The 14,059-nt window shown below is 44.8% G+C and overlaps 1 protein-coding gene across 3 annotated transcripts; it reads right to left on the bottom strand.

Moving 5' to 3' along the window:
• Positions 1-196: 196 nt before the first annotated feature.
• On the bottom strand, positions 197-13,538 carry ENTPD6 (ectonucleoside triphosphate diphosphohydrolase 6). 3 transcript variants are annotated; one of them, XM_038131321.1, is made up of 14 exons: positions 13,482-13,538; positions 11,745-12,086; positions 10,326-10,402; positions 9,782-9,925; positions 9,270-9,345; positions 7,979-8,014; positions 6,734-6,822; positions 5,411-5,490; positions 4,415-4,479; positions 3,947-4,048; positions 3,339-3,479; positions 2,416-2,472; positions 1,801-1,913; positions 197-1,551 (listed from the first exon to the last, which is right to left on the bottom strand). In XM_038131321.1, exons 2-14 carry the CDS (start codon positions 12,001-12,003, stop codon positions 1,462-1,464), a joined length of 1,329 nt encoding a protein of 442 aa, XP_037987249.1. In that variant the 5' UTR covers positions 12,004-12,086; positions 13,482-13,538; the 3' UTR covers positions 197-1,461. The 3 variants fall into 3 exon arrangements, with proteins under 3 accessions (XP_037987249.1, XP_037987251.1, XP_037987250.1); XM_038131323.1 differs by lacking the exon at positions 13,482-13,538 and adding an exon at positions 13,237-13,440; XM_038131322.1 differs by lacking the exon at positions 13,482-13,538 and adding an exon at positions 13,043-13,230.
• Positions 13,539-14,059: the final 521 nt, after the last annotated feature.

Genomic DNA, 14,059 nt, shown 5'->3' with positions numbered 1-14,059 from the left:
GACGAGGCGGGGCCGGCGCCGCTGCCGGGGCGGGCCGAGGGGCACCGGGAGGGCGACTGGGGACTGCGGTGGCACCGGAGGGCTGGGATGGCGGAGCGACTGACGGCACGAGGGGTGAGGGATGGCGTCAGGGCAGTGAGTTCTCACCCCACCCCCCCGTGCGGGCTCTGGCGCTAAAAGCCTCCTCACCACCACGTTCTGATTTCAAACTGGGGGTTTATTGTCGGCAGAGAGAGGTTCAAGTGTCCCCACGCAGCAGGTCACCGTGTCATGTACTGACTGCTGCCCTGAGCCCATGAGTCAGGGCTCTCGGGGAAGCTGGGCTCTTCTGCACCCCCAAAAGACCACTTGGGTCTTCTCTATACATTCATTAAATACATCACAAATCCACAGTTAGATTACAAATAACACAGCGTTATCTCCTCTCTGCCCCTGTGATCACTCCCTGCCTGCATACCAGGCACTGCTGGAGTGGAGCACACCAGCTACCCTGCCCTGGCCCATTGCAACCACAATACATTCATTTAGCACAGACGTGTCTGCAGGAAAAGACACCCAAAATACCATGCAAATGCATTAATCCCCAGCCCTGTATCAACCTTGTCAGGGCACAAAAGTCCGCAATGTCCAGTAAGCCACGCTCAGGGTTTATTTTTGTGGCTGCATCTTGTTGCTCTATCTTCCTCTGACCAGCTCTAGAACTGGCAAATCCATCATTATCCTTGTACCCAGCTCCCAGGCCTTGCTCATTCAGCAAATCTGATGTTGCCTTCCATCATCCACCTCCCAACAGCCAGGGAATCAACATTAGGCTTGGACCCTACAGGGCACACAGGCTCCAACTCTTGCCTCCAAGCCTATATCCAGTTCTAGAGCCTTCCTGAGCTTCTCTCCTTCAGCAACTGGAACACAGAGCTGTGACTTCCATGCTGCATTTCAAAGCTGCTGCCTGTCAGCAGCATAATGTGTAAATGCACCATTTTTGCACACACACAAGTTTACCTTCGAACACAGGAGTATTAAAACAAAAATCATCACTGAAAACTGCTGACAAACAGGAAAAAAAACACCCTGAAATCAGGACAGTAACGAGTTCCCTCTGGAGTGACCGTTCAGCAACTTCAGCACACTGTGAGCACATAGTACAGGCATATTCCAAAAAAAGGTGTGTTTTTCTCATAGAGATCATAGATGTCCTGCAGAGTCCTGGTTTTCCTTCCAAAAGGATCAGTTTTTACATTAAGCTGACGGCACATGCTGTCAAATCAAGGCTTTTCCTTTACACTCTGCACTGTAAAAAAGAGCTAGCGATGGTGGAGGCTTGGCAGGGGTAGGGAGGAAAGTCGTGTAGTTCATTGGGATCTTCCAAAGGACTCTGGAAGCCAAAAGCACACCCTTCAACAGGGTCTCCCATGCTGGGCTTCCAAAAAAAAAATTCCAAAAAGTCACGTTCTAGGAGTGTTAGTACTGCAGTCTATTGAGTGAGTCGATGTAATGGAAAGTGGCTCCCAATGCCCAGCTCGTTTCAACATTGTCAATTTTCCGTGCAAGCTGGACAAAAAAGAAAAAAGAAAAGTTAAAACACTTTTTTTTGGAAGAACCTGAAGCATGCAAGGTGGATACAGTGCTGAAGATTATGATAAACTGTTACCAGCATTGTGGGGAGAGTGTTGCTGCACCCACAATTGCAGACCATGTGTTGTAGCAAGAAGGTAAATTAAGAACCAAGCTCCTGGCAGGATGACTCCTGCCTTGGCACCCTCCCGCCCACTCTCCCCAGAAATCCACTTTGAGCTTCACCTTAAAGCTCTGGCTCTTTGGGAAGCCCAGTTCCTGCAGCAGGAAGGTGATGTATGTGAGGTCCATGCAGAGAAAAGGGTTGTTTCCAGGGCTGATTTCCATGGTCTTACAAACTGAGAAGAAAGAAAACAGTGTCTGAATGCACACTGTGGACTCAGGTCTAACAACAGCCCCACTGTGAAAAATCTCAAATGAATCCACAAACAGCTCTTGTCAGTGATGGAACCTGTTACAACGGGGCTGAAATGACATACACACATTAGGATAAGTACATAAGCTTTGTAAGGAAGTCAAGACATTCTGTCGCTCCCCTAAGACAGCAGTTTCTTGTATCTCTCCAGGAAAAGAGCCTTTCTTCTATCTACTTCAAGTCTTTGAATATCTGAGCAACCTCAGGTGTGTTACCTTTCTTGAGCACCAGCACTTAACAAATGTTGACAAAACCAAATTTAAAAAAGCCCAACAACATAAAAGAAAAAGGCAAACTCAAAATTAGATGCTATTTAGAGGGACTCAACATTTACCTAAAAGCATCAGGCTTCTTAGTGTGTTTCACATTTGCCATCTGGAATGAATTTACACACAATTACTAGTGTGTGTTTGTATTTTACTCACCATATTTAGCTGCAATTTCAAAGTCACTGACAGTTAAGCTTCCTCCTTTTTCTTTATCTAAAAGAAAAAAACCCCACTTTTTTTACGGTCTTTGTATAAAGGCAATTGTAGACTCAAACCATAAAAGTTGTTTGGAAATTAAACCTTGAGCCACTGAAATCAATGTCAAAATTCAGACTGGTTTTCAAGGTAAAAGAAGCTTCAAAAGATTCTCAATATAGATTCAAAAACCTTGGTTTATGAAGAACCTTTAGCCTTGTTTCCTACAGAAACAGAGCTTTCAGACCATCTCACCTGACCCCCATTTCTGCACTGCCCTGTCCAGTGGTGCCTGGACAGTGAACACCTGTGACCAGATCTGACAGGGCAGTGGTGCTCTGCAACACATTAAATCTGAAATTATTTGTAAAAAGAGAGTAGCTGAGGAGGGGGGTGTGTTTGTCCAAACCAACTTGAAATCTCATGATCTGCTTTTTACCACTGAATATAACAGCCGTTTGTACACGAGCACACCACTGGAAAAGAGATGTGATGCAATCTGAATGCATGTGGAAATACCTGAAAATCTCCATTCCATCAAAAGGTCAGTGGAGCAAACACACTGCCCAAATAATTTTTGCTGCTTTACTGCCCAAGAAATTTGTTTACCATCAAGAATTTTTTTCTATTTCGGGTTATAGAGCTAATTAGGCAACAACCATTTCTGAAATGCAAGCTGTTTAAAAACTATTATCAAAAGCTGTAGGTCCTATTTCACAGGCCCAGTATCTTCTCTACAGACATTAATATCAAGTCAATGCTGCACAGCAGTGTAACAGACCAATTCCCATGACAGCTTAGCAAAGCATCGTGATGTGTGCAGGTGTTCCCACTGCTTCCATAACTTGCCATTTAAAATGAAACCAACTCAGAAGCAGACATACCTATGAGACCAGCCTCTGCTGCACAGTCGTAGTAGTAGGAGAAAATGTAAAAGTCCAGGTCCTTCACTTCCCCAGCTCTATGCACTTTCTTGTAGAGCATCTTTGCCACTTTATTAGAACAAGACTCATACAGAGGCTCACCTAAAAAAAAAGACAAAAAACCCCCGTCATATTACAGGCTGAGAGTTAAATATATATATATAATTTATTTAGGATCTACCAGGAAGCAGGCACCTTTTTGCAAAATAGCAAAACTCTTCACAGAGAACTGAAATCTGAATCTTCTTCTAGAGGCAGAGACCTACCATACTCAGGTAGGGACTATGTGATAGACCAGAGACAGAAAACTTCATTTGAGACAGAAGGGTTTTGAAAGACCTGTTCAAGGACTGCTCAACTCCATCTGCATCATTTCTAGCAGCTTTACTGACTGGACAGACACATCATGGCACAAGACAAAGGAACTGCAGGATCTCTTTGACAGCACATCAAGAGGAGCCAGACAGAACAGTAAACAGAGTCTGGTGTCTTTGAAAGAGGATGAGAGTGTATCATTTACTGTTCTATTAGCAGCTAACCTAGGCAGCAAGAGTGATAAATCACTATACCTGCCTTCTGTCCTTTGATTTTGTACACTATCTCAGCATGTTGCCATTCGGATTTGAAGCCAGGTGGTAAACAAGGGCTGATCAATTCCTCTCCTTCTCCTACTGCAGAAGTAAAACAAAGCCACATTAGGAAAAAACATAAGGAGTAAATTCAGATCCTTCACCCCCAGCCCTGCTCCATACTGTCCTGCAGCTTCAGCAAGGCCCCTCCACAGCCCAGTCATGGTTTGGATGTCCCATGCCCGCCCCCAACCTAAAGAATCTGGCAAGAATCCAGGACTCCTGGGAGCTGTCAGTGTCACCTCCTGCATTTGTCTCAAATGCAGCCAGCCATGGTGACAGGAGCCCACATGCCACTCAGGAACTTCGAGTCCAGTGGGAAAGGGGATACACAGCTCCTCCCCCCACCACAGGACTACACACCCTGAGCTCAGAACCTTCAGGATCTGAAGGCTGCCCATAACTTACAGGGTTTTCCCTCAACTCCTCCCAAAATGGCAAGCCTTGCTGACATCAGCCCAAGTCCCAGGTAACTGCAAAGGGAGAAAAGCCTCTGTGAGCAACAGACATCCTTCCTCTGATACTCCACTGACAACCTAGCTGGGACATGCCAGTCTCCTCTTGACAGCCATGGTAAAGTGGCTCAAGTCAGCAGCTCATGCACATGAGTGGAACAGTGTGACAGCCTGCTCTCATATTACCTTATCCAGCAGGATAATTTATCTTTGAAAAAGCTCAGGCAATAGCTGTCAGTTGTAATCTGGCTCTTGGAGAACTGGCAATGGCATTTCTCTAACTCTACTCCTAGTACCTCACTGGCTACTCCTTCCCTCCTCAAAGGCAGCACAGACACTTGCATACAGAACTGACTTTCTGAGCCCAGCCACACCCCACAGCAAACATGGGTGGGAAAAAGATGCTGGCCCAAAACACTGGCAACAGAGAAGACAGTAAGGAAGAAGAAATAACAGAGACAAAGCATTATGAACTGACTGCAACCCCCATTCTCCATCTTCCTGTGCTGCTCAGTGGTGAGAAGGTAGAAAAGTTGGAAGTGAAGCTGAGCCTGGGAAGCAGGGAGAGGTGGAAGGAAAGCATTTTTGATTTTGTTCTTATTTCTCATTATTTTACTGTTTAATTGGCAATAAATTAATTTAAATTCGAAATAAATTAAATTAAAGTCTAGTCTGTTTTGCCCTGACAATAACTGGTGACCTCCCTGGCCTTATCTTGACCCATGAGATTTTTGTTATATTTTCTTCCCTCTGTCCTGTTAATAGAATGGGAGTGATAGAGGGACTTGGTGGGCAGCCAAGGTTAATCCACCAAAATCCCATGGCTCAAGTTTCTCTGCTTCTTCATGGTATTCATTTGCAAGGACCCCACTCCAGAAAAACACCTCAGTCTCCCTGGCTTCACAGAAAGCTTCCACCTGAGCACTGTGCTCTCTTTTCCACAACTAACCTGTAGGAATACAGCTTGTAGGTGTGGTTAAACATCTGAAATGAAGTTGTGTGGCCAGATGGTGATGTCTGGAGAGTTGCCTGGAGGGAGAAAAAGATGTCACTGGCAGGTTTCTGCCAGCCAGCAGCAAACATCAACAAGGTAATCTTCCAACACATTAGGAAAAACGTGAAACAATCCTAGCATGATTCAGAGAGAAATTATGAATTTGCAAAGATTTCAATTTGACTGCTGATGCACAAGACAGCCACAAAACCTGGAGCTAAGAGTGTCTTCACATGACAGGGTTCAAACTGGTTATATTTGTGTCCACACCGATATGCTGTACAAAAGAATTACTTGCATTAAAAAGGAATCCTTACTCCAGCTCTTAACTGCTTTTGTCCAGAGGCTCCATCAACTGCCTCTTGACATGATCCCTACTACGGGAACTGTGTGCAAGCTAATTGGAAGGCCAGGCACGCATTAACTTCCTACTCGAGTGAATTCATCTGTGAACTTGCACAAGCCAGAGGAAAAGCACATCCCTGTGCTTGCCAAGGAACAGAGTGAGGATCAGCCTGTGGCCTGAAGGAATGAAAGGGTAGCCTGTTCCCCAAGTGCATCAGCTCAGCTAGAGTGTTTGTGGGGAGCAAAGCTCTGGCCACAGGGCTGCTCCTATCTTAACTCCTTCTCTGTCTCCAGAATTTCCACATCCTGGACCCTTCACATCCCTTGCCATTCTGCTGAAACAGTGCAATGTGTTGATTATCCCAGGCTGGGACACTCCCTCTGCTTTTGTGCAGCTTTACTATGAGCACTATCTCTGCTCAGGCCAGAGCCTTACAATACCAGAACCACAGGGCTTCACAGAACAGCTGTAAAAATGCCAGGAAGCTAAAATGGCATTCATTTGCAGCTGAGTGAACTCAGGACAATCAGCAACAAGGATTGAGAAGGCACCTCACTGTGTTCTTAAACACCAGTGTAGGCCATATGCTGGATTTGAATTCATTAATAGCCTTGGGTTTTGTGTTCTTTGTTATAAGCTGTACAAACTGAGAGTCAAGATTAAGACATTCAGAACGTGCTGTCCTCCACGAGATAAAGCAGCCCTGGCAGACTCACCACAAGCACCACTGACCCATGGAGCTGGACGAAGAGGATGGATAGAGAGTTGAGAATGCCTCTGGGACTGACTATAAAAAGGCACATATGACCAAGTCACAAGCGTGGCTTCACGTCACACTGACAAAACTCTTGCTCTGTTTCCAAGGAAAAGAAGTCTGAGCAGTTCCAGATTCCTGCAGCAGCATTTCCCAACAGTGTGCGTGCTCACGTTACCTTGGTACGCGGAAGGAAGGTGATCTGTGTTGATCCACCACCCAAATCCAGCATCCCGACACTTCTCCTCTGTGGGTCATCTAGCCTGCCTGAAATGTGTGACAGAACAGTGAAAGCCATGGTGGGCACTGTGAAAAACTGGCTAGGAACAAAACCAAAAGTACAGTGATAAGGAAAGAGAATGATCTAACTCCACTCTCAGCTTTCACACAGCACTAAATTACACTGTTATCTACTGGGCACTGATTTTGGCTTTATCAGACCTGAAAATCTTAAAGTGACAACAGTCTCTTATTTCTTCAGTGGCTGTTCCTGCCCGAATCACAGCAGCTTTGGTCATTGCTTTCCTAAACATTTTGGATGCAAAGACCTTTTGCAAACTCTGCTCTGGTAACCACTTTGTAACACAGAGGAATGTGGTTGTCTTGGCCACCTCTCCCTGATCCCTTAGCAATATTTTGCAGATTCCTATGGCCAAAGGGATGACAGACTGAAAAGAGCTGGCCTAAGAGACTCAGCTCTCTTGGAATTCTTCCTGCTGCCAGCCAAGACCTCTGCTCTCATTTAGATCTAGTTCTTTTCAGTTAGATCCTTCAAATGCACCCTTCTGACAAGGACAGTTTGCGCCAAGTACCTCAGTATACCTCACGATAGCTGATGTTTGAAGATCGCTGACCTTTCTGGTATTTCCTGGGAGCATAAAAAGCTCCAGAGCACATTGCCCCACACACTGTGTGCTGAACAGAGCACTTGGATGGCAGAGTGCTTTATGTATTGTCAGAGAGATCTTCAGCTTAGTTTTCTCTCTTCAGCTACCCTTTTCTCACCCAGCAATGTAAACACCCGCAGCATTTCTGTGTTATAAATCTGTAAGGAACTACCACAGCACTTTCTTTTACTCTCTGTAGCTGCCAAGCACATCTAGAATACTCACACAAAAAATTTAGCCCGAGTCACAGCAGGCTCTAAAAAGGAATAAAATGCTCTGGTACCCTGCAGGGAACTGAAAGAAAAGCTGCATTTAACATCTAGGAAAAAGGATTAAACTCCTCACTCCATCAAGTAAATGGACAAAATCCTAATGACTTAAATAGGCCAAGCCAAAAACATACTGCTGACTTATTGTCAGAGCCTTCTTTCTCCCATTCCACCCCAATGAATGAGCAAATTCCACACAGGGGCAGAAAAGAGCAGGAATTTCACAGCATTGGTCATATCTTTATACACATGCTCATGTACACATACCTGTTAAAAAATTTATTGTGATCCAGGCTGAAATACCTAATAAGGAAAAGATTCAGAAGACACATTCTTAGATCATAACATTTAATTTTATCTAACGGCAGCAACAAGTAAGTCAAGCCATATTACAGGGCTTCCAGAACTGTCAATGGCTGACAAACTCAAGATTAGGCTATTTGAACAAAGAGAATGACCTCTATCAGAGCTTCAGTGATATTTGGGAGAGAAGCCCCATGTATGAAATGCCTGGAGAACTCTGTATTTCACAGGTCAAAAACTTAGGCAGGAAGTCACAAAGGCTTCAGTCCTTAGCTAAAAGACAAAGAGATGACTGAAACTCACATTGTTCATTTTCTAGGAAAACATCCACTGTTGGCTTTTGTCTGATGTCAGGCACTCCACTTACCTTTATGAATACTAAGAATTTTCATCTTTCAGTGTTCTAATTTTGCCTGTTTTCCTCTAAGCAATTTCGTGAGCTATGCTGTTTCTGTCCTCTTCTTGTTTTATAAACTGTTCCCCATAAATTAGGTGAATAAGTGGCCTTATGTTAACAAATTCAAATATTTATTCATGTGGTTAAAACTCAAGGCACGCTAGAGAGCATGGCCTACTTCAGTCCTTGGCTGAACCTAGGCTATCACTGCTATTACTGCTTTTAAAACAAAAGAAAAAGAATATCTTTCCACCATTAAGCAGCAAGAACAGAAACTCATAAACAGCTTCAGCTATTTTAAACCTTGGTTTCTGAGCAGATTTAAAACAAATTTCAACACTCAGTTACTTAGAATTTTGACATTCTGTCCTCAGCATTTTTGGATGAACATGAACTTACTTCAGCATGTATTTTCTTCCCTATATAACTTTTTTTTTTTTTCCCAGATTGAACATTCCCATTCGTTAGATGAGTTACAATTAACAGTATGATCAAGTACTTCCAGAGAGCTCTGATAAGCATTGTCAAGAGCAGAGTGGGGTAACCCAATTGTTGAAGACCATTTCAACAAGCAGATATTCAGAAACTTCTCCAAAAGTGCTGACTGCACAGTGGCTTTCTGATGATCCTACAGGAGCTGCTCAACACTAAGAGCTTTCAAGACCAGGACAGAGCTCAGGACTTCAAACTGGAAAACACTGCACAGGATTTCTTTGGCAGGCACTGCCTGTGGCCACATAAAAACTCTGCTCCTGTCAAACCTGCTGCTTATGGGTTCCCACTACAGCAGGCAGGGACTTGTCACAGTGCAGCAGGAGTTTCCAGGACTGCAGAAAGAGTCTCCATAAAGCTGCTTACCTTCATCAGTTCCATTCATTATCGACACGCAGTTGTCCCTCACAAAGAAGGGGGAGGCCTGAAAAATCTCCTTTACCTGTAGTCCAAACAAGAGCTACATTCAGAGAAATACTTTCTCAGCTGAAAAACAAGCTTTTTAAAACCCCAGTTTTACACTACCACTCCTCTTCTTGGGCCAGATCCTGACTGCTGCTCACCACTTTGTTTGAAGTTCAAGAGTTTAGCATGCAGCAGCCTTTATGTGCTGGCCCTGCAGTTTGGTGCAGAAACAGGGATGGATGTGATGGGTTTTCAAGCATGAACTCTGCTCAGAAATGCCATTAACAAAGGATGGACATGGGTATGGATGGGAATCCCGTTTGCTTTGTTGGAATTGGTGACCCTCAAGGTATTATAGATACATGGGAAAAGCAGGAGATAAGACACCCTAGCTTGCAGGAACGACCCAGAGTGCTGCATTTTTAACAGGAGCATGTTTTCTGGAAAGCAAATGGAAAGACAAGAGATAATACCTTTTCCAGCAACTTCTGAGCCTTCTCTCCTGGCAGCAACCGTAGGCCAGCTGTGGCTTTCAGGACCAGAGGAGTAAACTTCCACAGCTCCATAGGAACTTCCTTCTTTGCCACCTCCAGGAGCTCTTTTATTCCCTGGCCACTCTGTGAGCAAAGAACAATAAAAGACACCTTAAAAACTCTTTTGAAAGATCAAAAGGGTGATCAGTGCTACGATTCAGTGTAAATGGGAAACAGAGACAAATTAATATCAAAAGGGGTCAAGAGGAGGTGCAGGACTCACTATCTCACCACAGCATAAGGCCTAGTAGATATAATGGGAACTACTGAGCAACTGGTCCAAAACAGTCACTTTTTCAAACAGTGAAACAGAACTCTGCCACCAAATTTTTTTGGCTACAAAAGGCTCAAAAGGCAGTATGACTAATTCTCAGAAAGCAAAGGCTTTTGTAAAACACTATGAGCTGGGTCTAAGTCTGGCTCTTGGGAGTCCCTAAATCCCTGCAAACCAGAAGGGAGACAGGAAAGAAGTAACTTAAATTACCTTTTCGACATCATCAGCATATGCAGACAGACCTGGTTTCAGTGCTTTAAACGTCTCATGGGTTAATCTGGGAGTCTCTGTTCAAAAGCAGTATTCCAATATAAGTAATGGTACAAATAACTTTGCATGCCAAAAAGAAAATGATTTTTAAAAATCCATTATTATGTGCTAATAGAGGTCAATTGAAGCCTCTGTCTAATGAACTATTGAACTAATGAACTATTATCAGCCACCTGACCTTTAAATACAGGCCTGGCTGTGGAATAAGAACCTGAGAAAACCACTTTTAAAGCCATGACTGGTTGTCAGGTGCTGCTGTCCCCTACGCACATCAATCACCAGATGGGTGCAAGCTCTCTTTGAAGCCTTACACCTGCTGTGTGCAGCTTTCCAAACTGCATCTGCAAAAAAAAGACCTCTTGTTTCAGCCTACCCTGTTCTGGCTAAGCTTGATTCCAGCAAAAACTTATGGAAGCTTCTCCCCTATTTTCAATGGCAGCAGAGGGATGCTGACTTCAGTACTTTGGAAAGCTGCAGTAGCTTGTATAAACCAGCAGTCCAGGCAACACTTACACTCCGTAAAGTTTGCTGTGATGCATTCTGAAATCACGTTTCAAATGAAGCAGGCAAGGAAGAAGCAAAAACTTGGAGATACAGGAGAAGAAGGAAATCCATGGAGTGCTGTTTAAGACCTTTGGTGGCTGAGCCTCACACCAACCCATTATGCAAAGCTAAGGGGCTCCCCAGAGGCCAATCACACCGTACACCACACTGCTAATCCTCAACAGAGCCTTCAGATCACCTACTAACAGCAGCCACCCAGGCTCCCTGATCTTCAAGAGCTTCACAAAGGGCAGCTGACAACATACAAACAAATGAAGCTTACTACTGTAGAGGAAAGCTGGAGCTTTTTTTGTACACTTTGTCTCAATTCTCAGAACCAGTTTCTATCCGGATGCAATACACAGCAATTTGAATCAAACTATTTGCAATTTTTGTTTTGTTTTGCAGTTTAAAGCCCACACTGAAGCCAAGGATGCACTAAACCAGACACTGCAGAGAGAAGCAGCTCACTGCCAGGAACTGGAGACACCAAACAACCTAAAAAATTTGGGGAAATAAGGCAGTTTAAATTTATAATTGTCTCTTCCACCAGTGTGATGAAAAAATGCCTTTCTTCAAGACACTAAAAGTAGAGCTGCTGTTTACTTCATATTCTGACATTACAGCATTTTCTCCTTGTTGAATATTTTCATAATTTAATTTAAACACATATGCCTGAAGCATTTCATACCTCCTGACGGCTCTCTGGAAAGACCTGAAGCATGTATGTTCAAGCAGACCCTAGAAAACTGTCATCAATAATCTCCTCCACAATTTATGGAAGCCTTAATCTGTCACGCAATGAGCAGGACATACCTCTTGGCTGCTGAGCAAATTTAAATATATGGATGCGAGTTCCCGTGCTTCCTGCATCAAACATAATTCCATAAAAGACAGAGAGATCTGTGGTCAGTGCCTGGTGGGTCAGTTTATCTCCCCTGCCTTCAGCAACTCCTTCTGTGGCTCCCACAAATGGTTTGGAGCCCAAGTGCCACTTCACATATGCAACATAAACAGCTATGCATGTCAAAATCCCAAAAGCGAAGAACCGCTTCGATATCTTCATGGCTTCCATCTAATGGGATGTTTTGTTTCTTCCCTTTAGCAAGTGATCTGTTCCTTGTCCTTCATGCAGAACAGGCGGCTCCGACATCACTCCTACATCCAACAGAAGAGAAAGGATCTGTTTTATTTTCCCAACCTGATAGGAGGATCTAAAAGCATGGTGCCCATGACACTGGACACTACTTTCCCAATGAACAGAAGGAAAGCAACCTCTTTGAGCACCTCTTCCAGTCCCACAGCTCACTTTAAGGCACGGAGCAGCACAAATCTTCTTTTCCCCCATTTCTACAGAGGCCAAATAAGGCACAAAATAAGGAGGGTTCAGAGAAGCTATGTACAGTGACTAAGGTGGGAGGGGACCTCATCCAACATCCTGCTGACAGCAGGGACAGCTGTTGGGACCCTCCATGTGGCCAAGGGCTATATCCATCAGCATTCTGAAAAACTCTGAGGATGAACATCCCACAGCTTCTCTGGGCAGTTATCTTTGTTAGTTCCTGGATGGTGAGGGAGGTCCCAGAAGACTGGACAAGGACAACTTAAAATTAACTTTGAATGGCAAGATGCAAGATCCAGGGAATTGAGTGCCCTCCTCCCCTATCTCCAACACCAGGAAAGAAACCAAAGAGCAAAGCATAACCCACAAAATCTACAAGCCCTTACATAGCATCATTCAGATGATTAAAAAGCAGTGAGTGGTAATTCACGGGGAGAAAAATTACATACAATTTTTCCTTTTTTTGATAGAGTAATGAAGAGAAAGGAAACCAATTGATGAAGTTGAGTTAAACAAGGTTTTTTACACATATGTAACCTCTTGATGAGAATTCAGGAAGCATACAGAAGGTGTGAAGGGGAGTAACTTAAAATCAAAGTGACTACAGAGTATTTCCAAAACCAGGTAAGACAACATTAGGAAAAAAAAAATCACAGGGACATATACAGATAAAGAATGGATCAGCTTAAGGGAAAGGGAACTGCAGATTGTCACGACACAGAAATCAGGAAGATGGCAATGCAAGTAAATTAAAAATCTTCCTGGCTTCTACCAGCAGGCAGAGACACGCAGGTGCCATCGCTCCGCTGCTCCCGGTGCCGGGAAGGCCTCAGCTGCGGCTCCACCAATGTCACAAGAGGGAGGAAACCCGCAGGGACCGGGGGATCCTTCCAGGAGCTCCACCGCAGGAAAGCGGAGGCTGGAAAAACGAGGAGGCCCAGCAGCCTGGAAGCGCTAACCCCCTACCGCCTTTTGCCTGGAGCGAATCCCGACTGTCCCTTCCCTGCCTTTGTCAGGGGACGCCAAGATGTGCTGCAAGGGAAAAGCTTCCCGCCGGCGCCCCGCAGCCGGGAGCCCAGCCCGGGCCCGGCCCGGCCCACCCCGCGGGGTGCCCCTCGCTGACACACAGCTCACTGTCCCGCTCACTGTCCCGCCGCCCGCACTTCCTCCTTCCTCCCGGCTCCCTCCTCTTCCCTCCCTCCCGAACTCACGCCTCCCCCGCCGGCCCCGCCATGGCGCCGCCGCCGCCCGGCTCGCGGGCGGCCCCGCCCCCACGGCGCAGGCGCGAGGCGGGCGCGCGGCTCCGTGAGGGGAGTGGGGGGGGGGGGAGTGGGGAAATGTCCTTAAAAAATTAAAATAAAATAAAATAAAATAAAAAGGTGAAATGCCGCAAGGTCAGAAAGGCGTGGAGAAACGGTGTCGGAAAATGTGGACTGTGTCAAAATTGTCTCGAATCAGGTGGTAGTTAACGTCACTTGGTCAAGGACGCCGTGAAGCTAACGAGTTCTAAGGTTGGGGTACATCATCAAGATTGTGAAAAATGGGTGTTTTATGACGGGCTTTTCGCAAATATTAGGATGAATATTATATGTGTTATGTTAGAAAGTTATGCTGTATTAATTTTCTCCAATATAGTTTTGGGTTATAATATTAAAACAGAAACTATGTATGTGGGATATTTTGTTAAAGAAGGAAATTAGGTACCCGCACCACATAGCAGCCACAGGACACCTGAATCTTTTAGAGAAAGAGGATTTATTGCTCCTTTATCAGAATAAACTAACTTCTT

The sequence above is a fragment of the Motacilla alba genome, chromosome 3, assembly GCF_015832195.1.
Source record: "Motacilla alba alba isolate MOTALB_02 chromosome 3, Motacilla_alba_V1.0_pri, whole genome shotgun sequence".
NCBI classification, from domain to species: Eukaryota; Metazoa; Chordata; class Aves; order Passeriformes; family Motacillidae; genus Motacilla; species Motacilla alba.
The sequence above is the reverse complement of the archived record's forward strand: the minus strand, read 5'-3'. Positions and strand labels throughout refer to the sequence as shown.